At 46.6% G+C, this 24,417-nt stretch overlaps 1 protein-coding gene across 1 annotated transcript in view; it reads left to right on the top strand.

The window, feature by feature from the left end:
* The window catches only part of LOC121549252 (SRC kinase signaling inhibitor 1), a 61,996-nt gene extending 40,511 nt beyond the window's left edge, over positions 1-21,485 (top strand). The window contains exons 4-20 of the mRNA XM_045223778.1: positions 1,353-1,554; positions 1,956-2,085; positions 2,385-2,556; positions 7,274-7,624; positions 7,722-8,251; positions 8,354-8,443; positions 8,542-8,582; positions 8,769-8,792; positions 9,986-10,146; positions 10,772-10,947; positions 11,121-11,251; positions 11,818-11,965; positions 12,237-12,561; positions 12,790-13,105; positions 13,198-13,334; positions 13,638-13,793; positions 20,205-21,485. Of these exons, the coding sequence (XP_045079713.1) occupies positions 1,353-1,554; positions 1,956-2,085; positions 2,385-2,556; positions 7,274-7,624; positions 7,722-8,251; positions 8,354-8,443; positions 8,542-8,582; positions 8,769-8,792; positions 9,986-10,146; positions 10,772-10,947; positions 11,121-11,251; positions 11,818-11,965; positions 12,237-12,561; positions 12,790-13,105; positions 13,198-13,334; positions 13,638-13,793; positions 20,205-20,363 (3,249 nt within the window). The 3' untranslated portion in view covers positions 20,364-21,485. The remainder of the gene's footprint in view (positions 1-1,352; positions 1,555-1,955; positions 2,086-2,384; positions 2,557-7,273; positions 7,625-7,721; positions 8,252-8,353; positions 8,444-8,541; positions 8,583-8,768; positions 8,793-9,985; positions 10,147-10,771; positions 10,948-11,120; positions 11,252-11,817; positions 11,966-12,236; positions 12,562-12,789; positions 13,106-13,197; positions 13,335-13,637; positions 13,794-20,204) is intronic.
* Positions 21,486-24,417: the final 2,932 nt, after the last annotated feature.

The raw sequence follows: 24,417 nt of genomic DNA, 5'->3' as shown, positions 1-24,417 counted from the left end.
CTCCAGCTGACTAACCACAAACTTTGTAATTCCCTCGTGCCACCAACCTCTCTCCTCAACAGCTTGATGCTTGTGGGATGTTAGAAGCAGAAGGTGCACTGTTTCTGGTTGACGCACACACCATAAATCTCGACACAAATGAGGGGCACTACTCACAATATGTCACCCTGCTCAATTCGTGTGTGTGTATGTACATTTGTGTGTGAGTATGTGTGTGCATTTGTGTGTGTGTGTGTGTGTGTGTGAGCATACCCCCATGTGCAGTTTGGGTGTGCCTATTGCAGGCACAACAAATCAAAGCAAGCCCAACGGTGGCGGTTGGGGAGACAACAGATGCATAAGTGAACGTGAGCAGTGTTCACAGGGCACTGTGAGAGCTCATTACTGTAGTCTTTGGGCTGGAAAATATCTGTCTGTGGGGATTCATTATAAACATCCTGCTCTAGCAGCTCCTGCCACGCACTGCTGTAATGAGAGATCCTCTTCCTCATCCTCACTTTTCCTCACATCTTCATCATCTTATCTTCTCTCAGTGGTTTAAATTGGGCAGGTGAAGTCTGAAGCCTCAGTGGTCACCTGCATTGCAGTGGAAGTCTGTCTAGCTAGTGTTCTGCTAGCTTCGTTCGTTATCATTAGCATAACTAGTGTTATGTTAGTTAGTCTAATTCTCTGTGGAGTGGATACTGGTGAATCTGGCACTAAACCACTTAAGACCACATGATTTACATAGCATTAATATTAGATAGGCCTATTTACATCGCTCCATTTCTTAGTGTAAAATGTTTCTTGGCTAGTGTGCACTCAAAATGAATTCAACATGTTTAACTCATCAGCTCACACTTAAATACATTAGTTTGAAGCTTTGTAAAAGATGTTCATTGCAACAGTTTTGGTGGCTGCTGTGTTGTTATGTTTTATGCAGTTGTCTCATCCTGAGGAAACAGCTGTGCTGTTTTATCTTTGTCTGGGATTGTTTTAGAGACATTAAACACTGGACCGTTTATTTTATACTGTTTTTTCACACTGTGTTTTCATATACTTTATTCTTCACAAAGCTGTATTCTTTATAAAGCTCATTCTAATATACAGATCTACTACTGCACATTGCATTGGTTGACTTGTTTTGTCTGATTTTGTGGTTGTCTTTTTGCAGTGGTTGACTTGTTTTGTCTGATTTTGTGCTTGTCTTTTTGCAGTGGTTGACTTGTTTGGTCTGATTTTGTGGTTGACTTTTTGAAGTGCTTGACTTGTTTTGTCTGTGGTTATTTCACAGCAGCTGTGTGGTTTTGCTGTGGTGTTAGTGTTGTTTTAAGTGTTGATTGTATCAAGCTGTCTCTCCCTCTATCCCATAGGCCCGTACCCCCCGTGTAATCCGACGCAACCCCGACCAGCCGGCTCTAGCCGACCAGGCCAGCAGGGTGTCATTTGCCTCGGCTGAGAGTCTGGAAACCATGTCTGAGGCCGACGTTCCCCTCGGGTTCAACCGCATGAACCGCCTCCGCCAGAGCCTGCCCCTGGCACGCTCATCCAGCCAGGCCAAGCTTCGTGCGCCAGGTCAGAACAACATGGTCACATCATGGACATATCACGGTCATATTGACCACAGTCATAACAACCATCATCTGCACCAACTTTGTGGTTGCAGACAGGTTCACTCTAAAGAGAATTTTATTCATATTCATAAGGAGAATGAGGATCACATTCGTGAGGAAGTTTCTCAAGTGTGTACGTGATTCTATTTCGAATTCGTAACTGATTGTCCCAAATTAATTTTGAAAAAGCCCCAGTAGACAAATTAGATTATTGTGATTGTGCCCTCTCTGCCCTCTGTCCTGTGTGTGTGTGTGTGTGTATGTTTGTTGATTTATTACAGTCAAATGAATCTCAATTTTCTCCTCTCCTCTCCTCTCCTCTCCTCTCCTCTCCTCTCCCCCTTCCTCCCTCCTTCTCCTCAGGCATTCTTTTCCTCCAGCTGGGCGAGGAGACGAGGCGGGTGCACCTGACCCACGAGCTGACCAGCCTGGACACCCTGAGAGCCCTCATTGTCCACATGTTTCCCCAGAGGCTCACCATGGCAATGCTCAGGTGGCTTTATCACACTTTACTAGAACGCTCTGTTATAAAGGCTGCATAACGCTGTCATAACAAAGACATAACAATGACATAGCCGGTGTCATAAACAGTCAAGACAACTGGTGTCACCATATGACAACTGGTGTCACCATATGGCAGCTGACTTTTAGCTAAAATAAAATCAGATTATTAGCTGACAAGCCAAAGACTAATTATATGAAATAAAACAAAAACAATTGTTATTAGGTAATTACCAAACAAAAAGTGGCCTGTTGAATTGTAAGTGATCAGGTGTCAATGCCCATGTTCAGGTGCCCCAGCACGGCCCTGCTGATTAAGGATGAGGCCCGTAACGTCTTCTATGAGCTGGAGGACCCACGAGACGTCCAGGACCACTGTGTCATCAAGATCTACTGTAAGGAGCCTGTCTACGGCACCTACCCCGGACACCACAACCCACACCTGGCCAATGGAGACCTCCGGGTGAGTGTAGAAGGGGGGGTGGGGGTTTGTCTGTCTGTCTCTGTCTCTGTCTCTCTCTGTCGCTCTCTCTCTCTCTCTCTCCCCCCTCTCTCTGTCGGTCTGTCTCTCTCTCTCTGTCTGTCCATCTGTATGTGTGGGCCTTGCTCGCCATGAGGAGCGGTGAACCCTAAAGGGTTAAAGGACCTCAACAAGCTCTCTCCAGAATTGAGAGCAAATACTAAGCCCAAGTACTCCTTCACCAAAATAACATATTTGTAGCTACTCATGCGGTTCTGACATTGCTATTATGTTGTTTATAAATGGAAAAATGTGTGGCTATTAATCAACCTACTGGAGCACAAATAAAACTCAGCCAGTCTCTATTAAATCATTCTGCATGAATGAGTAATATGATACTACAACAGTAGCACTGTTTTTGAATCCAGTCCTGAGCTTAGTGATGAGCTTGGAGAGGACTATGGTGTTGAATGCTGAGCTGTAGTCAATGAACAGCATTCTTACATAGGTATTCCTTTTGTCCAGGTGGGTGAGGGCGTGCAATAGATATTGCATCATCTGTGGATCTGTTGGGGCGGTATGCGAATTGGAGTGGGTCCAGGGTGTCTGTGATGATGCTGTTGATGTGAGCAATGAACAGCCTTTAAAAAAATTTCATGGCAATAGATGTAAGTGCTACAGGGCGATAGTCATTTAGGTAGGTTACCTTAGCGTTCTTGGGCACGGGGACTATGGTGGTCTGCTTGAAACAAGTTGGTATTACAGACTGGGTCCATTGCTTCTGGTTGGGGTATGTACAGTGGGGAGAACAAGTATTTGATACACTGCCGATTTTGCAGGTTTTCCAACTTACAAAGCATGTAGAGGTCTGTAATTTTTATCATAGGTACACTTCAACTGTGAGAGACGGAATCTAAAACAAAAATCCAGAAAATCACATTGTATGATTTTTAAGTAATTAATTTGCATTTTATTGCATGACATAAGTATTTGATACATCAGAAAAGCAGAACTTAATATTTGGTACAGAAACCTTTGTTTGCAATTACAGAGATCATACGTTTCCTGTAGGTCTTGACCAGGTTTGCACACCTGCAGCAGGGATTTTGGCCAACTCCTCCATACCAGACCTTCTCCAGATCCTTCAGGTTTCGGGGCTGTCGCTGGGCAATACGGACTTTCAGCTCCCTCCAAAGATGTTCTATTGGGTTCAGGTCTGGAGACTGGCTAGGCCACTGCAGGACCTTGAGATGCTTCATGAGGCCATGAGAAATGCCGCCTCTGAATTGTGCATTTTCTTGATTGCGTATGGCCCTATACAGCTCGTTGAGTGCGGCCTTAGTGCCGGGATAGATTTGTAGTGGTAAATAGACAGCTACGAAAAACATAGATGAAAACTCTTGGTAAATAATATGGGCTGCAGCTTATCATGAGGTATTCTAACTCAGGAGAGCAAAAACTCTCAACTTCCTTAACATTAGAGCTCACACACCAGCTGTTGTTAACAAAGAGACACACCCCTCATCCATTCATCTTACCCGAGTCTGCCATCCGGTCTTGATGACACATAGAAAAACCAGCAGGATGTGTATCCATGTCCTCATTCAGCCACGACTCTGTGAAACAAAGGATATTACATAAGATCCCTCCTATCCCCCAGCAAATAAAACCCAAGGTGAAGTGGGCTGTACATGAGCCAGCAGAGCAGATTACAGACTGTAAACCATGACGGGACCACCGAGTAGCACTGCACAGAGACAGAGAGGAAGGAGGGACAAAATGGATGGATGACAGGGCTCAGTGGAGATTGATCGGCAGGTTGGTTGGTGGTGAGGAGACGGGTTAGAGTAGTGTGAGGAGATGCAGTAAAACTGTGCTGTGTCTGAGATGTCATGCTTCGCCCCTCGCTCGTCGGTCACATTTAGTGGGATTATTTTCTTGTAGATATGGAGGCAGTGGCTAAACTACAGGATGTAGATGGTGGAGATGAAGGTGCTCCAGTCATTACTCCAGTGTGTGTGTGTAGAGCACAGGGGGTTCTAAGGTGCCACTAACCTCCTGTGGTGTGGAGTCCATGGGGGGCTGCTATTATACTTTAAGAGCCCAGGGGGTCATTATCTCAGGTTGGTTTTCAAGCTGCATCCAACTTGCTACAGTCTGGTAAATGACGAACATACACCTGGTGGGATATACACTGTATCGGCAGTATAGAACAGCAGCCTCTGGTAAGACAAGGGGTGGCGGTCCATGTATATTTGTAAACAACAGCTGGTGCACGATATCTAAGGAAGTCTCAAGGTTTTGCTCGCCAGAGGTAGAGTATCTCATGATAAGCTGTTAACCACACTATATACCAAGAGAGTTTTCATCTATATTCTTCGTAGCTGTCTATTTACCGCCACAAACCGATGCTGGCACTAAGACTGCACTCAATGAACTGTATACGGCCATAAGCAAACAGGAAAACGCTCATCCAAAGGCGGCACTCCTAGTGGCCGGGGACTTTAATGCAGGGAAACTTAAATCAGTTTTTCCTACCAGCATGTTAAATATGCAACCAGAGGGGGAAAAAAACTTTAGACCACCTTTACTCCACACACAGAGATGCGTACAAATCTCTCCCTTGCCCTCCATTTAGCAAATCTGACCATAATTCTATCCACCTGATTGCTGCTTACATGCAAAAACTAAAACAGGAAGCACCAGTGACTCGGTCAATACAAAAGTGGTTGGATGAAGCAGATGCTAAGCTACAGGACTGTTTTGCTAGCACAGACTGGAATATGTTCCGGGATTCTTCCGATGGCATTGAGGAGTACACCACATCAGTCACTGGCTTCATCAATAAGTGCATTGATGACGTCGCCCCACAGTGACTGTACGTACATACCCCAACCAGAAGCCATGGATTACAGGCAACATTCGCACTGAGCTAAAGGGTAGAGCTGCCGCTTTCAAGGAGCGGGACTCTAACCTGGAAGCTTATAAGAAATACCGCTATGCCCTCCGACGAACCATCAAACAGGCAAAGCGTCAATACAGGACTAAGATCGAATCGTACTACACCGGCTCCAATGCTCGTCGGATTTGGCAGGGCTTGCAAACTATTACAGACTACAAAGGGAAGCACAGCCGTGAGCTGCCCATTGACACGAACCTACCAGACAAGCTAAATTACTTCTATGCTCGCTTCGATGCAAGTAACACTGAAACATGCATGAGAGCATCAGCTGTTCCGGACGACTGTGTGATCATGCTCTCCGTAGCCGATGTGAGTAAGACCTTTAAACAGGTCAACATTCACAAGGCCGGATTACCAGGACGTGTTATCCGAGCATGCGCTGACCAACTGCCAAGTGTCTTCACTGACATTTTCAACCTCTCCCTGTCTGAGTCTGTAATACCAAAATGTTTCAAGCACACAACAATAGTCCCTGTGCCCAAGAACACTAAGGTAACCTGCCTAAATGACTACCGACCCGTAGCACTCACATCTGTAGCCATGAAGTGCTTTGAAAGGCTGGTCATGGCTCACATCAACACCAATGTCCCAGAAACCTTAGACCCACTCCAATTTGCATACCGCCCCAACAGATCCACAGATGATGCAATCTCTATTGCGCTCCACACTGCCCTTTCACAACTGGACAAAGGGAACACCTATGTGATAATGCTATTCATTGACTACAGCTTAGTGTTCAACACCATAGTGCCCTCAAAGCTCATCACTAAGCTAAGGACCCTGGGACTGAACACCTCCCTCTGCAACTGGATCCTGGACTTCCTGACGGGCCGCCCCCAGGTGGAAAGAATAGGTAACAACACATCCGCCATGCTGATCCTTAACCCGGGGGCCCCTAAGGGGTGCGTGCTCAGTCCCCTCCTGTACTCCCTGTTCACTCATGATTGTATGGCCAGGCACGACTCCAACACCATCATTAAGTTTGCCGATGACACAACAGTGGTAGGCCTGATCACTGACAACGACGAGACAGCCTATTGGGAGGAGGTCAGAGACCTGGCGCCAGGACAACAACCTCTCCCTCAACATGAACAAGACAAAGGAGATGATTGTGGACTACAGGAAAAAGAGGAGGACCGAGCACGCCCCCATTCTCATCGACGGGGCTGTAGTGGAGCAGGTTGAGAGCTTCAAGTTCCTTGGTGTCCACATCACCAACAAACTAACATGGTCCAAGCACACCAAGACAATCGTGAAGAGGGCACGACAAAACCTATTCCTCCTAAGGAGGCTGAAAAGATTTGACATAGGTCCTCAGATCCTCAAAAGGTTCTACAGCTGCACCATCGAGAGCATCCTGACTGGTTGCATCACTGCCTGGTATGGCAACTGCTCGGCCTCCGACTGCAAGGCACTACAGAGGGTAGTGCGTACGGCCCAGTACATCACTGGGACCAAGCTTCCTGCCATCCAGGTCCTCTATACCAGGCGGTGTCAGAGGAAGGCCCTAAAAATTGTCAAAGACTCCAGCAATCCTAGTCATAGACTGTTCTCTCTGCCTCTGCACGGCAAGCGGTACCGGAGCACCAAGTCTAGGTCCAAGAGGCTTCTAAACAGCTTCTATCCCCAAGCCATAAGACTCCTGAACATCTAATGAAATGGCTACACAGACTTGCATTGTAAGGTATTCTATTCTATTCAACTTCACTCTATTCTATTCTGAGTATATCTATTCTTCCTCTCTTCCTCCAATGACAGAGGGAGATGGTGTACACGCCCCAGCAGGATTCTCCGCCCAACCGTCGCCTCAGCAATGCCCCCGCCTCCTCTTCCGCCTCGCCCCCCTCCAGCTCCCCGTCCCGCGTCCGTCTCCTCTACAGTGGCGGTGGCCGTCCATCCTCCTATGCCGGGCAACCTCACCTCCAGCATCATCCCCACACCCACTCTCTCCCCCACCCCCCACCACCCCTCGCCCGGGGGCCAGAGTGCGGCCCACCTCCACCCGCAGCAGCATCACCCCCAGCAGCTCCAGCCCCAGCACCACCAGCTCCAGCACCATGCCCAGGCAAGCTTCTCCCCCAGTGCAATCCTGGAGCGGAGGGATGTGAAGCCCGATGAGGAGGTCCACGGTAGTGGCTCCAGGAGCATGGTGCTCCTGCGGGGCGATGGAGGGGGGATCTATGCCGACCCCTATTCCCTGGGCCAGGAAGGGGGTCGCCTTAGTCTGGCCGGCCCCCACACCCCTCTACCCCCGAGGGGGGATCCCTATGGCTCTCTCTACCGGCGAGGAGGAGGTGGCGGTGGAGGGGGCGGAGGAGGGTTGGGACCCGGCTCCGTGCGCTCCCTCACTTCCTACTCGGCGGCGGCTCTGCAGGGAGAGCTGATGGACAGCGGCATCCTATACAGGACTGGAGGCCCGCTGTACAATGATGCTGCCTATGCCGCGTCCATGTTGGCCATGGGCTTCCGGGTGCCACCCCCCTCATCCCCGCAGAAGATCCCTGACATGAGGGACTCGTATTCGGGCACCATGCCCGGCCGGGGCTCCCCTGGGAGGCAGACCCTGCGGAGGGACTCGGTGTCCTCCTCCGTGTTTGGGGAGAGTGCCAAAGCTAGAGGTCAGGGGTCAGGGTCAGATCAACTGTGTCTGATGGCTGGACCTGGAGGGGAGGGCGGCGGTTTCAGTTCAGCACCAGGTTTTAGTTCACCTCTACCAGGCAACGAGACCGAGACCAGGTGAGAGTGCCAATGTGTGTGTGTATGTATGTTTTGTGTGTCTGTGTTGGGTATTTTGTGAGTATCTAAACTGACTCATACCCTATGTGTATCACTGCTAAGGGGCCGCATGGAGGCCATGGAGAAACAGATAGCCAGTCTGACTGGTCTACTGCAGACTGTTCTGACCAGGGGACCAGAGGCAGATAGCCCGTAAGGCACACACACACACACACACACACACACACACACACACACACACACAACATACACACAGAGTGGGGACCTTTAAGTTATTTTGTTTTTTTCAGGGACAAGATTGAGACGGCCAGTGACTGCTCAGGGACAGACAGTAAGTATCAACTGAAAACAGAACAAATATACATTCACTTTCACTTTGTCCCATTGACTTGGCAATGTAAAGGGTAAGGGTTGCAGAGCATTGTAAATGTTCTGTAACTGAACTGCTCATTTGTGACCAAAGTGTGTATTCGCTTTTGTTAGTAATGGGTGCCATGCTTCTTGTACCTTATTTTAGCTGGACGGTTAAAAAAAAAGAAAGGTATCTTCTTATCCAAAGTCCTCATCTTCTTTCCCCTCTGTGTCCCTATGACAAATCCCTTCCCTTACAGTTGATGTCTCACGTGTGATGCACTTTGAGTTTTGTGAGGATTCTGTTTTGATTCTCCTATTCTTTATGTCTGCCTTCAGTGTCTGGATTCAGGACTGGGCTCAGAATATGTTTCCCACTCCCTACTGTTCATGCTGGACTGTCATTTTGCTTGTCTTGTTACAATCAGTAGTGGTACGGTTGCATAGTTGGTGTTTTGGGTAGATCAATATGTATTTCTACTCCTGATACCATTCACACAGACCTGCAAAAAAGATGGTTAATTGCTGGAAGTCGTCTGTGTAAAGGGGATTTTGTGTTGTCAGATGAAAATACGGCTTTCCCTTTTTGAGCTATCTCTGCTCCAGACAGGCATTAAAAGGCAAGCCTTTAGTTAGACAATGCACTTAAACACACACTGTAACTGTCACAAGCCATATCCCAAAACAAGGTGTTCTTCTATAATTAGTTTGCCAAGCTCCAATTTCTCTGTCTCACAGGTTAGAAGTCTTCAAGGATGTCAGTTGAGCAGTATACTGCAATACATCTGCTCTTCCGTTTAAACTGTTACATTCTGTATGAACTTGTTTTTTAACCATCTCCTCTAAAAGGATAGCTAGTTCACATAAATTACAAAATCAATTTGAAGTTTCTTTGCCTGGGAAGTTATAAATACTAATGGCCTTATTTTGAGTCTTTTCAAAGCAATTTGATTATTTTCAACGTAAAGTAATACGTGATTTTGTAGTTTGGGTGAACTCCAAGTTTGTGAGTGCCTTAGTCTTATCAAACCAGTCCCTTTGATTTGTTATGCATGATAAAATGTGCCTGAGAAAATGCCATATAAACAAAGCCATATGTTCATTGTCATTTCAATGGACCCTTGTATCATTTCAACTCAAGCGTCAAAGAATTGCTTGCTCCAGGCTTGCTGTGGATGATCTGTTGTTACCCCTGAAATCTAGATGTATGTAAAGAAATACAGCTTTGTGTGTCCTAAAAACCTTCCCCACTCTGTTAATCATCATTACACCTGTTGTTCAATCCTTTAATTCCTCCCCCCTTTACGATGGATGATATAATTGGCTTCAGTGACAGTAGAATGCACAGTCATGAGACACTAATCCTGCTTTCTGATTGGCCAGCTCTGACGCCATCGGCTCCGTTGGCCCTGATGCCGCCCCCGCCCACAGGGTCCACCCAGTCACCGATAGTGTCGCGGCTGCAGATGCAGACCCACCTGCATGGCCTGCAGCAGAACACCAGCAGGCTGCGCATACAGCTGTCCCAGCTGCGCGACATCCAGGTACACACACACACGCACACACACACACACACATTCCTCAAGGCTCTAGTTGTTTATATATCAATGTGTAGATTGTGTATGTGTTTTTGTTTAACTATCCTTGTGGGTACCAGAAGTCCTTACAAGGATAGTAAAATAAGGAATATTCGAAGAAGTGGGGACATTTTGCTATTTTAGGCTTAGGGGTTAGGTTTAGGTTAGTGTTACAATTAGGGTTAGGGTTAGTGGTTACGAATAGGTTTAGGGTTAGGAGTGAGGCTTAGGTAAAGTTTTAGGGTTAAGGTTAGGGGTTTGGGTTTAAGGTTAGGCTTAGGGTTAAGGTTAGGGTTATGGTTAGGTTAAGGGTTAAGGTTAGGGTTAGGGTTAGATTTAGGGTTAGGGGATAGAGAAAATAGGATTTTAGATGGGAATCAATTATTTGGTCCCCACAAGGATAGCAATACAAAACTGTTTGTGTGTGTGTGTGAAAGTTTGCATTTGGCCTGCCTTTTGGTCTGTGTGTGTTTCATGTTTTGTGTGTGTAGACTTCTCGTTGTGCTTGTTTGACTTATGTTTGTTTGACGTATTGTCTAAGTGTGTATGTCCCAATAACATGTCTTTGTGTCGGTCCATGCCTCCCTCCCAGCTGGAGAACCAGGACTCGGTGCAGTCCCTGCTGAGGCAGACAGAGTCGGAGCTGAGCCTGATGATGCTGGACGCCATGCGGACCCAGGAGGACCCTCTGCAGAGGCAGCGCCTCCTAGTGGAGGAGGAGAGACTCAAGTACCTCAACCAGGAAGAGCTGCTCATCCAGCAGCTGCAGTGAGTTCAGCCTTTAAGTCAGGCTCAAGCTAGGGTCAGTGTGAATGAATAAATAATGCAGACTGATTCAGATAGTAAAAAGCTGAATGGTATATTTAGTGTTGAGCTGGAACCATGCAGTGGCTGCGTAACATGGCTACAAGACAAGTGACCACTGATTTTGGTCTTCACAGTGATCTGGAGAAGTCAGTGGAGGAACTCCAGAGGAACTCGTCAGTCAACCATGGCCTGGTGACAGAGCAGGACGTGGAGCAGAAGAGCATGGAGCTTAGGTCTTTGGGAGAGACCCTCACAGAACTCAAGAGTAAGTATATCAATAGGAGATAATGATACAGGAAGATACAACAGTAAGGCACTGTTTGGATGGAATAAAATTAACCCTTCGTATAATTACCTTACTAGATAATTGCAACAAGGACCAAATCTGTTGCAGGTGATTAGGCAGGTGTACGTGCATAATATGAGTGTGTCTCATTAAGGAAGAGGTGCTAAACATGCAGATGTTGTCACGTCTAGCATCATAGCAGAAAACCACACAGTGGAACGAGAGGCTTGTTTACCAACTTGTGATACCAGACTGGTTATGCACCTAAATACCCTGAAATCTTTCTCCATGTGGTAGCAGAACCACAGGGGTCAGAGAGTACAGTAAGCCCCGGCAGGGAGCATGACAGGAGACACAAAGACACTACATGCATGTTTTACATACAAATATGGATATACAGTATGCACCTTCCCTCTCTCATTGATTTAATGGTACTTTCCTCTCCTTCTCTGTCTCCATCTCTGTCTTTCCCTTCCTTCCTTCCTTCCTTCCTTCCTTCCTTCCTTCCTTCCTTCCTTCCTTCCTTCCTTCCTTCTTCCCTCCAGACCAGTTCCCCAGTCTGCAGAGTAAGATGCGGGTGGTGTTGAGGGTGGAGGTGGAGGCTGTCAAGTTCCTGAAAGAGGAGCCACACAGACTGGACACACTGCTGAAACGCTGTAACACCATGACCGACACACTGACCACACTACGAAGGTATGGTTCAACACAACAACTATGCTATATAAATATTGTTGTTATGTTGTTGTTATGTTGTTATAACATCATTGTTACGAGGGCTCCATTCAACTTGTGACTTGTTTTTTAAAGATAAGTACAAATTATACTCTTTCAATACAACGAGAAAGCATGTTCATATGAACAACTTTTTGCAGCAGATGGAAAATACAAATGTTTGATTGATTCCAGAAAGCAGGTCACCAGGTTTGATGCAATAGGGCCCTGACAATGCTGTGTGTGTTGTTAGTGTATTGTATACCGCCTGTACGTACAGAAAAGTGACCGAGGGCCTGTGGAAGGGCCAGGACGACATCTGCAGCCAGTCAGCCAAGCGAACTGAGGACAAAGGAAAGAACTCGGACCTCGACATCCTGACCAGTCCACCGCTCAGCCTCAATGACCTGGGTGGCAGTGCCAGCCATGCCAACTGGATGCCCATATCAGGCAGTGACCCGGACACCTCGGGACCTGAGCAGGATCCCCACCCTACGTCCAGCTACAGAAGCCGGGTCCTGGACGAGCTGCCGAGCCGTCGCGGTGCTGACAAATCAGTGTCCGTGGAGGTCAGACTGGTACGGAACATTCCTCCTGTTCTATAAACTCCCCCTCACAATGCTAAATGTACAGATTTACGGGGGAATCTGTACATTTACCAGTGTGACCATTTTCTGGAAAATGTATAGATTTTCTGATTTTACACATTTCCTTTATCATGTACAGTATATCTGTGTACATGATATCTGCAATATATTTCCAAAATACAATAATATTTGGGTTGACAAATATGTGTGTTTGTATAGGCTGCAGAGCGGGACTGGGAGGAGAAGCGGGCCAGTCTGACCCAGTTCAGTGCCCAGGACATCAACCGTCTGCTGGAGGAGACGCAAGCTGAGCTGATGAAGGCCATCCCAGACCTGGACTTCGCTGCCAGGCAGATCAACAAGCCCGCGGTGCCCCCCAAACCCCACCCCAAACCTCAGTTTACCATCCCTGTCACTACCTCCACCACCGCCTTTACAACCTCTAGTACCCTCACTACTATCAGTACTGAGCACCAGCTCAACAAGGTCCAGATCACTGCCCAGAAGCTGGAGGGGGGCTCACGTCGCGGATCTGGTGAGACTGAATACCACATCCACGTTGTGATATTTGTGTTTGAGTTATGACTGAGCTGTCCTATAAAGATATGATGCCATTGTCTGTTTTAGCGGAGCTGACCGTAACCAGGTATCGCACTGAGAAACCCTCTAAGTCTCCGCCTCCACCCCCTCCTCGCCGCAGCTTCCCATCAGCCCATGGGCTCACCACCAATCGCACTGGAGAAGTGATCGTCAACACCAAGAAGGTACAGTAAGAGAGAGATGGCTGGGAAAGATATACCTGCAAACCACAGGAGGCTGCTGAAGGGAGGACGGCTCATGATAATGGCTGGAATGGAGTGACACATACGTTCCATTTATTCCATTCCAGCCATTACTATGAGCCCGTCCTCCCCAATTAAGGTGTCACCGGCCACCTGTGGTTCAAAGTATGAAAATACACAATCTGAATGTTTCTGAAGATACTTTGAGTTAGGCTATTTGGATGTATGGATGTTAAAAAGATGCGTCACATAGACAAGTCGCCAACCATGTTTTGTTTTTATAAGAAGCTGGAGCCAGAAGATGGAGAGGCTCCGAAGACTCTGGTCAAGCTGAGAAGGACACCGTCGGACACCCCCCGCCCCGCCTCCACTCCCCCTGTCATCGCCGCCTCAGCGATTAAAGACGAGGATGACGAAGAGAGGATCATTGCTGAACTAGAGGTAGGATTCATTTTTTTCCTGAAGGTCAATTACAGTGTGTTACACTGCTACAAAATGGTATGCCTTGAGTAGCTGCATTCGAAATGAGAATATGACATACAGTATTTATTGTGTTCATTGCAGTCGACGTTCGGTGTGCCTTAGCAATATGATAACATTGTCTCTGCGACACTCTCCCACACCACACCCCTCACCACCCACCTTCCACCACACATCACCTGCCAGATATTTCAGCAAACCCCTGTCAAAGTGTCCCCTTCCCACTCACTGCCCAGCACACTACCGAGGCCCACCCCTGCAGCCCGTACCCTTCTATGCACCTCAGGCTCCTTGGGAAGAAAGGTAAACCTTAAGCCCCCCACAAGGCCCTCTCGTTTTGCAGTTCTAACTCTGCCTCCTGTCCCATCCCCCTCCTTCAGTCACTGCTGTTTCCTAGATGGCCACTAACATGCCTGTTCATCATGGAGATTCTCCTCTAATTCTGCTTGATGCAGCAGTTCGCTGGGCTGAAAACATGACAGAACGTAGTGCTTCTCTTGTCGAATTCAACCATCAATTGTCTAATTCCATTCTATCTAACTCCCCTGTCTAACTTCGCTAATTACTTCTTCCCTTGCTAATTCCACTGACTGCATTCTACACTCTGATCTGCATTCAGTATTCTAACTAAGCTGTGCTCTAATTCTCTAACAAACTAACTGTTATGAGAACTGACAGTTCTATTTGCTGGAGTGCCTATTGTACAAACATTTATCTGAAATGCATCCATAGACATCAACAACCGTCATTTTCTATAGCTTAATAACACAATATACAGTTGAAGTCGGAAGTTTACATACACCTTAGCCAAATACATTTCAACTCAGTTTTTCACAATTCCTGACATTTAATCCTAGTAAAAATTCCCTGTCTTAGGTCAGTTGGGATCACCACTTTATTTTAAGAACGTGAAATGTCAGAATAATAGTAGAGAGAATGATTTATTTTATATTTTATTTATTTCATCACATTCCCAGTGGGTCAGAAGTTTACAGACACTCAATTAGTATTTGGTAGTATTACCTTTAAATTGTTTAACTTGGGTCAAACGTTTTGGGTAGCCTTCCACAAGCTTCCCACAATAAGTTGGGTGAATTTTGGCCCGTTCCTCCTGACAGAGCTGGTGTAACTGAGTCAGGTTTGTAGGCCTCCTTGCTCGCCATGCTTTTTCAGTTCTGCCCACACCTTTTCTATAGGATTGAGGTCAGGGCTTTGTGTTGGCCACTCCAATACCTTGACTTTGTTGTCCTTAAGCCATTTTGCCACAACTTTGGAAGTATGCTTGGGGTCATTGTCCATTTGGAAGACCCATTTGCGACCAAGCTTTAACTTCCTGACTGATGTCTTGAGATGTTGCTTCAATATATCCACATAATTTTCCTTTCTCATGATGCCATCTATTTTGTAATGTGCACAAGTCCCTCCTGCAGCAAAGCACCCCCACAGCATGATGCTGCCACCCCCGTGCTTCACGGTTGGGATGGTGTTCTTCGGCTTACAAGCATCACCCTTTTTCCTCCAAACATAACGATTGTCATTATGGCCAAACAGTTATATTTTTGTTTCATCAGACCAGAGGACATTTCTCCAAAAAGTACGATCTTTGTCCCCATGTGCAGTTGCAAACCATAGTCTGGCTTTTTTTATGGCGGTTTTGGAGCAGTGGCATCTTCTTTGCTGAGCGGCCTTTCAGGTTATGTCGATATAGGACTTGTTTTACTGTGGATATAGATACTGTGATGTCACGAGAGGCTGTGTCCTGGAGGGACGTTACATCCCCCTGAGGTGGCTGCAAACCCAGACAGCTATGGCTCCATCTGCTGGTATGGTCGGGAACTCCACCCCTCTATGGCCAATCTTCCCACGCAGCTGAAACAAATCAGGAGCTGATGAGCTGAAGGTTTGGGAAGGGAAGAGACACTGAGGGAGTGTGTGGGGGGTGAAGAGACACAGTCTCCAACCTGGGCTCTCTGGAGGACAAGAGTGCTGCACGTCCACTTCCATGAGGAATATAAGGATTTGGAGATACTTACCTTTGGGAAATACTCACCTTTGGATATATGCACCTGTGGAAATACAGGAGAGACATTTGGAAGGACTTTTGCTGGGTTGGCCACTAGCTGCAACGTGGACTACAGTAAGGCTGGGGAAAAGTTATCTGAGCGAGTGAGAATTATGATTTTGGATGTGGAAGAGACATCCCTGAACTGTTAACCCTTAAGAGCCACAAGAGAACAGAATTTTGTTATATTTTCGTTAATTTCCCAAGACCTATAATAAAATCCTTGTTTTGTTTGAACCTTGTCTCCTTGCACTACTTGAGCAATCCTGCTGAAAGCTGTGTAGCCTCTCGTGACGTCACAGATGGTGGAGAATACAGGCACGCTCAAGCGTTAATAGTGCATGTCAGAGGAGGATACCGAAGGTTTGATCACCCAGTTTTCCAAGTTGGCCGTAGGCTCCCCGCCGACTGAAATGGAGGACATATTGAAAGCCCTTGTTGCTGGCCAGCACGCCCAGATGCAAGCAAACGTGGCTCTCTTGGAGGAGCAAAAGAAAGCCAACCTTCTGAAGGCAGAGGAATTGCAGTTGCAGAGACAGAGGGTTGTCCAAAATACCCGCCCAATAAAGGCAAGTGACTTTATATCTAAGATGGGAGCTACCGATGACATTGAGGCATACCTGCATGCATTTGAGGCCACGGCCACTAGGGAAGCCTGGCCCAAGCAACAGTGGGTTGGTCTGTTAGCCCCCTTTCTAACCGGGGAATCGCTGAATGCTGTCCAGGACCTGGGCCCTGACCAGGTTACTGACTATGATGCCCTGAAGTCTGAGATCCTCAGCAGATATGGACTCACAAAGTTTGGTATGGCCCAGCGCTTTCACAGCTGGACCTTCCAACCAGACCAACCTCCTCGGGCGCAGATGCATGAACTTGTCCGAATCGCAAGGAAATGGCTGGATCCGCAGAGGAATACAGCAGCGGCGGTGGTGGAGGCCGTTGTGGTGGATCGTTACCTACGCGCCCTGCCTTATGAGGCAAAACGGGTCATCAGTCAACAGGCCTTGACCACGCCTGATCTGACCGTGGAAGCTGTGGAAAAGTACCAGGCCACAGCGGAGATGCTGAATGCTTCCCGAAAAAGACCCCAGGAGTGCGGCCCCACCACAAATGGGAAGAACCCGTCCAAAGGACCCCAGGTCTCGAACCCAGCCACGTCAGGACTTATCCCGGCTCCAGGGGGAGCCAGAAACCAGGCGGGTCCAAGAAGAGTACACCAGGAGGGGGAAACTTCGACAGTGTTACCGGTGTGGGGAGATGGGACATATCTCCTGGCAGTGTGGGAAACCAGCCGATGAACCTATGCCCACTGCGAGTCCTCCAGCTCAGCACCCACACACCGTTTTGCCTCGCTCTTGGGAGTCGTAGATGGCGGCCCAGATCGACCCCCCACCTGCCCGGTAACTGTGAATCACCATGATGTGGAGGCCTTACTGGATTCTGGTAGCCGGGCCACCCTGGTGCGTAAGGATTTGGTGGGCCCAACGTGTCTGACCCCGGGGAAAGTCCTCCCAGTTTCCTGTGTCCATGGGGACACCAGAGAATACCCCATTACTGAACTTACAATGACCAGCACACGGGGAACCATACACACGACGGCGGGGGTGGTTGATTCCCTCCCCGTCCCTGTCCTAATTGGACGAGACTGCCCAGCCTTTTACCCACTCTGGAGAGAGTCTCAGGAGAGGATAACCCGAGTACCTCGGAAACGGAGAGGCAAGACTCATCCTGGGAAGGCTCCGGTGCAATCCTCCGAATTACTCACTCCCGCCCGGGCTCTGATAGGGATGGCAGGTGCCCAGACCGACACAGAGACGAGCTACAGAATCTGGACAAAGAACTGTCTGGTCTGAAGGGGACCGCTGAGAGGTATCGTTTGTTAAAGCAACAGTTAGACATGAAGACAGAAGAGTTAGATATCCTCCAGGCTAAACTCCAACAGAGCTCCTTCCATAAGCAACAGGAGGAGCTGGAGAGGCTGCGCAGGACCATCGAGGAGTGTGAGGAGACCCTGCGCAGTAGTAAGGAGGTCCAGAAGAAGGCAGAGGAGAAGTACAAGGTGTTGGAGAACAAGATGAAGAATGCGGAGGCAGAGAGAGAGAAGGAACTGAAAGCTGCTCAACAGAAGCTAAACTCTGCTAAAACCAAGGCTGATGCGTTCAGTAAGAAACTCAAGGAGAGACAACAGGAGGCTGAGTCCCTGGTCCTAGAGGTGGAGGAGTTGAAGAGAGAGCAGGCTGGCAAGCACCACGGCAATGCGGACGCCCTCTCCCGGCGTGATGCCTTCTTCGCTGCCTTTACCCCGACGAGGACGTCGGTCCCGAGGAGGGGATGTGTGATGTCACGAGAGGCTGTGTCCTGGAGGGACGTTACATCCCCCTGAGGTGGCTGCAAACCCAGACAGCTATGGCTCCATCTGCTGGTATGGTCGGGAACTCCACCCCTCTATGGCCAATCTTCCCACGCAGCTGAAACAAATCAGGAGCTGATGAGCTGAAGGTTTGGGAAGGGAAGAGACACTGAGGGAGTGTGTGGGGGGTGAAGAGACACAGTCTCCAACCTGGGCTCTCTGGAGGACAAGAGTGCTGCACGTCCACTTCCATGAGGAATATAAGGATTTGGAGATACTTACCTTTGGGAAATACTCACCTTTGGATATATGCACCTGTGGAAATACAGGAGAGACATTTGGAAGGACTTTTTGCTGGGTTGGCCACTAGCTGCAACGTGGACTACAGTAAGGCTGGGGAAAAGTTATCTGAGCGAGTGAGAATTATGATTTTGGATGTGGAAGAGACATCCCTGAACTGTTAACCCTTAAAGAGCCACAAGAGAACAGAATTTTGTTATATTTTCGTTAATTTCCCAAGACCTATAATAAAATCCTTGTTTTGTTTGAACCTTGTCTCCTTGCACTACTTGAGCAATCCTGCTGAAAGCTGTGTAGCCTCTCGTGACGTCACAATACTTTTGTACCTGTTTCCTCCAGCATCTTCACAAGGTCCTTTGCTGTTGTTCTGGGATTGATTTGCACTTTTCTCACCAAAGTACATTCATGGAGACAGAACGCGTCTCCTTCCTGAGCGGTATGACGGCTGTGTGGTTCCATGGTGTTTATACTTGCGTACTATTGTTTGTACAGATGAATGTGGTACCTTCAGGCGTTTGGAAATTGCTCCCAAGGATGAACCAGACTTGTGGAAGTCTACAATTCTTTTTCTGAGGTCTTGGCCGATTTCTTTTGATTTTCCCATGATGTCAAGCAAAGAGGCACTGAGTTTGAAGGTAGGCCTTGAAATACATCCACAGGTACACCTCCAATTGACTCAAATTATGTAAATTAGCCTATCAGAAGCTTGTAAGACCATGACATCATTTTCTGGAATTTTCCAAGCTGTTTAAAGGCACAGTCAACTTAGTGTACGTAAACTTCTGACCCACTGGAATTGTGATACAGTGAATTATAAGCCTTCTGCATGCACATATAGGCCTACCGTGTCGGTGTAGGTTCGATTCCAGCCCACGCCCTTCTGGCACAAATAACTCAATCCCCCCAATTTACTTGATTTAGTTACACATATCAAATATGGACAGTCCAGGGATATTTTACCCCCGATCTTGATAAGAAACGACAATACCAGACACTTATGTCCATTTTATTATAATCCACATAAGAATTCACACGAGACGCAATGTAGCCTACATAGGCTACTTGAACTGGCACCCAGTGGACCTGCAGTCTTAGGTACAATGTATATACTGTACTGCATTTTACGCAAACACCGCTTCCAGCTGCCCGCTGGCAGCTTTCTAAATATTTCTTCAGATATTAAAATCCTCCTGCTGCAGTATTATTTTCCTCCTGCGACAAAACGGGTCAAATTAAGATCCAACATCTGTACTTCAATTCAAGGTTCGCTGACAGACTAAGAAAAATGTCAGAACTCTCTTACTGCTCAAGTGATACATTTAGCTCTGTCAAGGTCTTGTTTGATACAAGTCTCAGCTCACTAGGGAAGCTGTCAAAACAGCTCACAGCCGGTTTCAGGTTAACAACTCTGTACTACCTGATCTGGTGGATTTGGAGCAGCTTACAAAACCCAAACCCTAACATGAAACTGAGGCAAAACTGATCAGCACGTAGGGATAGTTCTATATGACTATGTCTGCACCCAAAATGGCCATCCTATTTCCTATATTGTGCACTACTTAAGGCTCTAATCAAAATAACTGCACTATATTGGGAATTGGGTGTCATCTCAGATTTGACCATAGCGCAAATAAGACTTAATGCTTTTGTCCTACCATAGAATGCCAGCAACTCACCAGGGGCATCCAAGGGACCCCAGTCGACTGTAGCGGCCAGACTGAAGCACCTCCAGCAGGGCAGCCTGGAGAGGCCCAAGACCAGGAAGCAGAAAGAGGACTTCCCCAAGATCCAGGGCCAGCAGCAGGTATTCCACTTCTAGAAGGCCCCTCCTCAGAGGAGTTTTCCTCCTCAGAACAGCTCTGGTGGCCTCCTGTGTCATTGACAACTGCCCCCTCTCACAGCTGTCTGGGGCAACTACTGGGCAATTTCAAGACTATACTGGGATACAATATGTTATCAGTGGACAATGTCAGGTGACAAAAAAAGGGGTGGGCTCATCCGAAATCACCAGTGTTGGGTGTTACATGCTTTGAATTTGAGCTGTGCCAAGTGGTTGGATCCAAAATGGATTGTGTACAGAGCGTGCTCTTTCCCAATGGCAGGCATTGATGTTTCTGAGGAGGCTAAAGTGGTGAGGATATTGTGCCCTAAATTAGCTGAGTGACACCTAAAACTGTACTCCTTGATAATGCCACGGAATAGTTTTACATCTCAATGTCGAACAGTGTTAATTTTGTCAGCCATTTTAGATGTAGTTTTATTCTTAGTCTTTTGACTAAAATACCTTTTAGTCTTAGTCCCATTCATTTTAGTCATTTTATCCTTTGTAGTTTTAGTTATTATCAGTCAACTAAAACTCTGGAAATGTTTTGTCCAGTTTTAGTCACTGTCATTTTAGTCACATTTTAGTCTGTGAATTTCCATTAAATCATTCATATTTACCTCCAACAATCATGTCCACATTAAGATAGCCTTGTCCAACTGGGCCTAATATCCCCTCATATAGCTGTCACATTGCTATTGTGGTGGATTGTAACCAATTCCAGCCATGGTTTACCATATAGGCTACAAAGCCTTGGCTTCAGGTTAAACAATTTAGACCTACAACTCTGATTTTCTCCCCGTCATAACCTTGTGATGTGGGTAAATAACAGTGATTCCCTTAAAACAGGAATCGGAACTTTCCAACAATGCCAGAATTATTACTGTACTCCTAATATTCAGCAAATAGCATTAGTAGTTCCAATCGGGAAAAAGCAACGGCATTTGCCGATCGTGAGAGCGGCAACACAGATTAATAACAGACCACGTGGTAATAGAGCTTCTGATGTGATCAAAGCAAAATTATACACTGGGTGGTTCGATCCCTGAATGCTGATTGGCTGACAGCCATCAGACCGTATACCACAGGTATGACAAAACATGTATTTCTACTGCTCTAATTACGTTGGTAACCAGTTTATAATAGCATATACCATATACCACACCTCCTCAGGCCTTATTGCTTAAATATCCTATATGAAAGTAAGAGAGAGTAAAACATTATTGGTACAATTGAAGTGTTCTGGCTATGCATCAGTTCAAAAGAAAGACGAGTGACTGAAGTGACCGCCTGATTGCTGTGTGTGTGGGAGAGCCGGGCAGATCAGCTCAATCAGCCAGCGCAACTGAAAGACCAATGAGAGGATTGCATTAAATTCTGCAAAGACATGCATGCTTATTGATTGGACAAAACAGAGCAACGGGAGAGAAAAAGGAGTTTCATGTCAAATTGAAAGTCCATTAGTCCCACGTGGAATTCTCGTCTCGTTACATTTCCTTAAACTAAAATGAAAAGTCATTTGTGACAGTAATCGTTTTTTACAGGGCAGCTCGTCTCGTTATCGTCATTGGTTTTTCGTCAGGAAAAATAGGTTGTTGACTAATATTTTTTGTCATTGTTATTGCTGATGAAATTAACACTGACGTAGAACCACTGACTTTTCTCCAAGCACATTATGATCCTACAGTACCACTGTTCTATAGCGCTGCTTCCTTTCCTCAAATCACTGAATCATTCTGTCTCCAGCTGAGTCATTTAAAACCACAGTCCAAAAGTGAGATGGTCAGGAGATGAAAAAGTATTTATACTCAGAATATTTGCCCTTGTTTCTCCGTGGAGATGAGAGTGTGGAAAAGGTAGGATAAGAAAAAGAAAGAAAGAAAGAAAGTGAGAATGAAAGTGAGAAAGACATAAGGAAAGAGAAGGACAGACTGACAGAAATAATGAAAGGCAAAGTAGAGCACACTGCCAATGTTTCTCTGGAGCAAATAAGACTGAAGCCCTCCTTTCTGAAGCCCCAGTCTTATCTGGTTCAGCAGGCACTCCAACCCAGTAGGCTAAGCTGAGCAGCCCTGTCCCACCTCAGCCTACACTGTCCCTCTCAAAGGACCTTCTGGCAGCTCTGAAAGTCAGGTAGAGATAACACAGCCAACCACTCCGTCCCAGCTAGCACCTGTCCTGAGCCAGTCACCCCAATCCTCTCATTACCCTAACGGTGATAATCCACACTCCATTAGCTAACTCCAAGATAGAGGCCACTTCATTAACTCTAATAAACAGGGCCCTTCATTTGGTGCTCTTTAGGCCTTAGGGGTTCTATTCACTGGTTATTGGAGTTTAAAAGGCTGCCTTTCGGACTGAAAAAACGCCCCCCAAATTTAGCCTTGGTTCATCCTTGCTTAGGATGGCTGGATTGATGCACCTGTACATGCATCTTTGATCAGATCTTGAAGGATTTTACCTTATGTGGGGCAAATTAATCTCATCCACCACCAAAGCTGTAACCGCATCCATTTTGGTGAGGCACAATGTTTTCACCAGAGCACAAACCACACCTCACTCTTTGGGGTGAAGGCGAAAGAAGTCAGAAACCACTTGGTTGTCATACAAGTACAGAATATGGCCTCCCAGAGAGGTCAGTGATCTTCACAACAAGACCCATTAGTGAATACAGCAGTTAGCACACAGCTAACATGTCAACTAGGGTGACCACATTTAAAATACCCAAATGCGGGACAACAATACTATTTTGTGGGACATTCGCGGGACAGTGTAGCCTACATTAATAAAAAAAAATTACAAATATTGACACAATCATTTATTTATTTTTTTCATACCCTCAAACACTAAGTTAGGCATACTTAATTTAGGCATACCTGATTTCAAAATAGGCCATGTCATCATCACTGTCAATCATGAAAGATAATTCTTCACGTTTTACTAGTGAAATGTCCAAACTGTGTCTGCATGCCAATCATTTGATCTCAATCAGTTTCATGGGAATATGCTTTTAGATCTTCTTCAATTCTGTTTTGTGTGCAAATTAAAGCAGATGGGGTTAACAAAATACATAGCCTTCCTGTATTGTGCTTCAATCATTCAGTCAAAGCACATTCTGCCTAGTAGCCTACATTCACACGCTGTTGTGTTTTGGCCACATGACAACATTTGTTTTACTATTCAGCTAACCATCCTAAAATCGCATAAGAAATGAGGTGGTGTTTTTGGTGTAACAGTAATGTTATACTTAAGTCATAACGCCTGACAAGCCAGTGTTTGGAGGATATATTGGCATGGGTGTTGTTAGGCCTGAGGGCATTATCACTTTTATACAGTGCCTTGCAAAAGTATTCATCCCCCTTGGCGTTTTTCCTATTTTGGTGCATTACAACCTGTAATTTAAATTGATTTTATTTGGATTTCATGTAATGGACATACACAAAATAGTCCAAATAGGTGAAGTGAAATGAAAAAAATTCTTACAAATAAATAACCCAACCCTGATCTGTACTTCCCCACAACTTTGTCCCTGACCTGTTTGGAGAGCTCCTTTGTCACGCGTGCTGTAGGTGGGTGTAGTGGTGGAATCAAACGCAGAACACCGAAGGATAGTCCAACAGACTTTAGTCAATCTCCAAACAGGAAAATATGACACGACTTGCCCGAAGGCAAAAATTACGCACGAAGGCGAATAAACAAAAAGCGCACTAACAGGTGCGTAACACTCCAACGCAGTGGAGGAAAGCTCAACCGAGCGCAATAGCGAAAATAAGCCCAACACACGACAGACCAAAATCAATAACACACAACACTAGACAAACACAACGAGAAACTTATAGGACACTAATTACGCTAAACGAGAACAGGTGTCACAACAAACAGACAAAAGCAAACGAACATGAAACATACAACGGTGGCAGCTAGTATTCCGGAGACAACGAACGCCGAAGCCTGTCCGAACAAGGGAGAGAGGCAGCCTCGGCCGAAACCGTGACATCCTTGGTCTTCATGGTGCCGCTTGCTTGGTGGTGCCCCTTGCTTAGTGGTATTG

Source organism: Coregonus clupeaformis, chromosome 1 (genome assembly GCF_020615455.1).
Source record: "Coregonus clupeaformis isolate EN_2021a chromosome 1, ASM2061545v1, whole genome shotgun sequence".
NCBI classification, from domain to species: Eukaryota; Metazoa; Chordata; class Actinopteri; order Salmoniformes; family Salmonidae; genus Coregonus; species Coregonus clupeaformis.
Note: the sequence above shows the minus strand (reverse complement) of the source record. Positions and strands in the feature narration are given on the sequence as shown.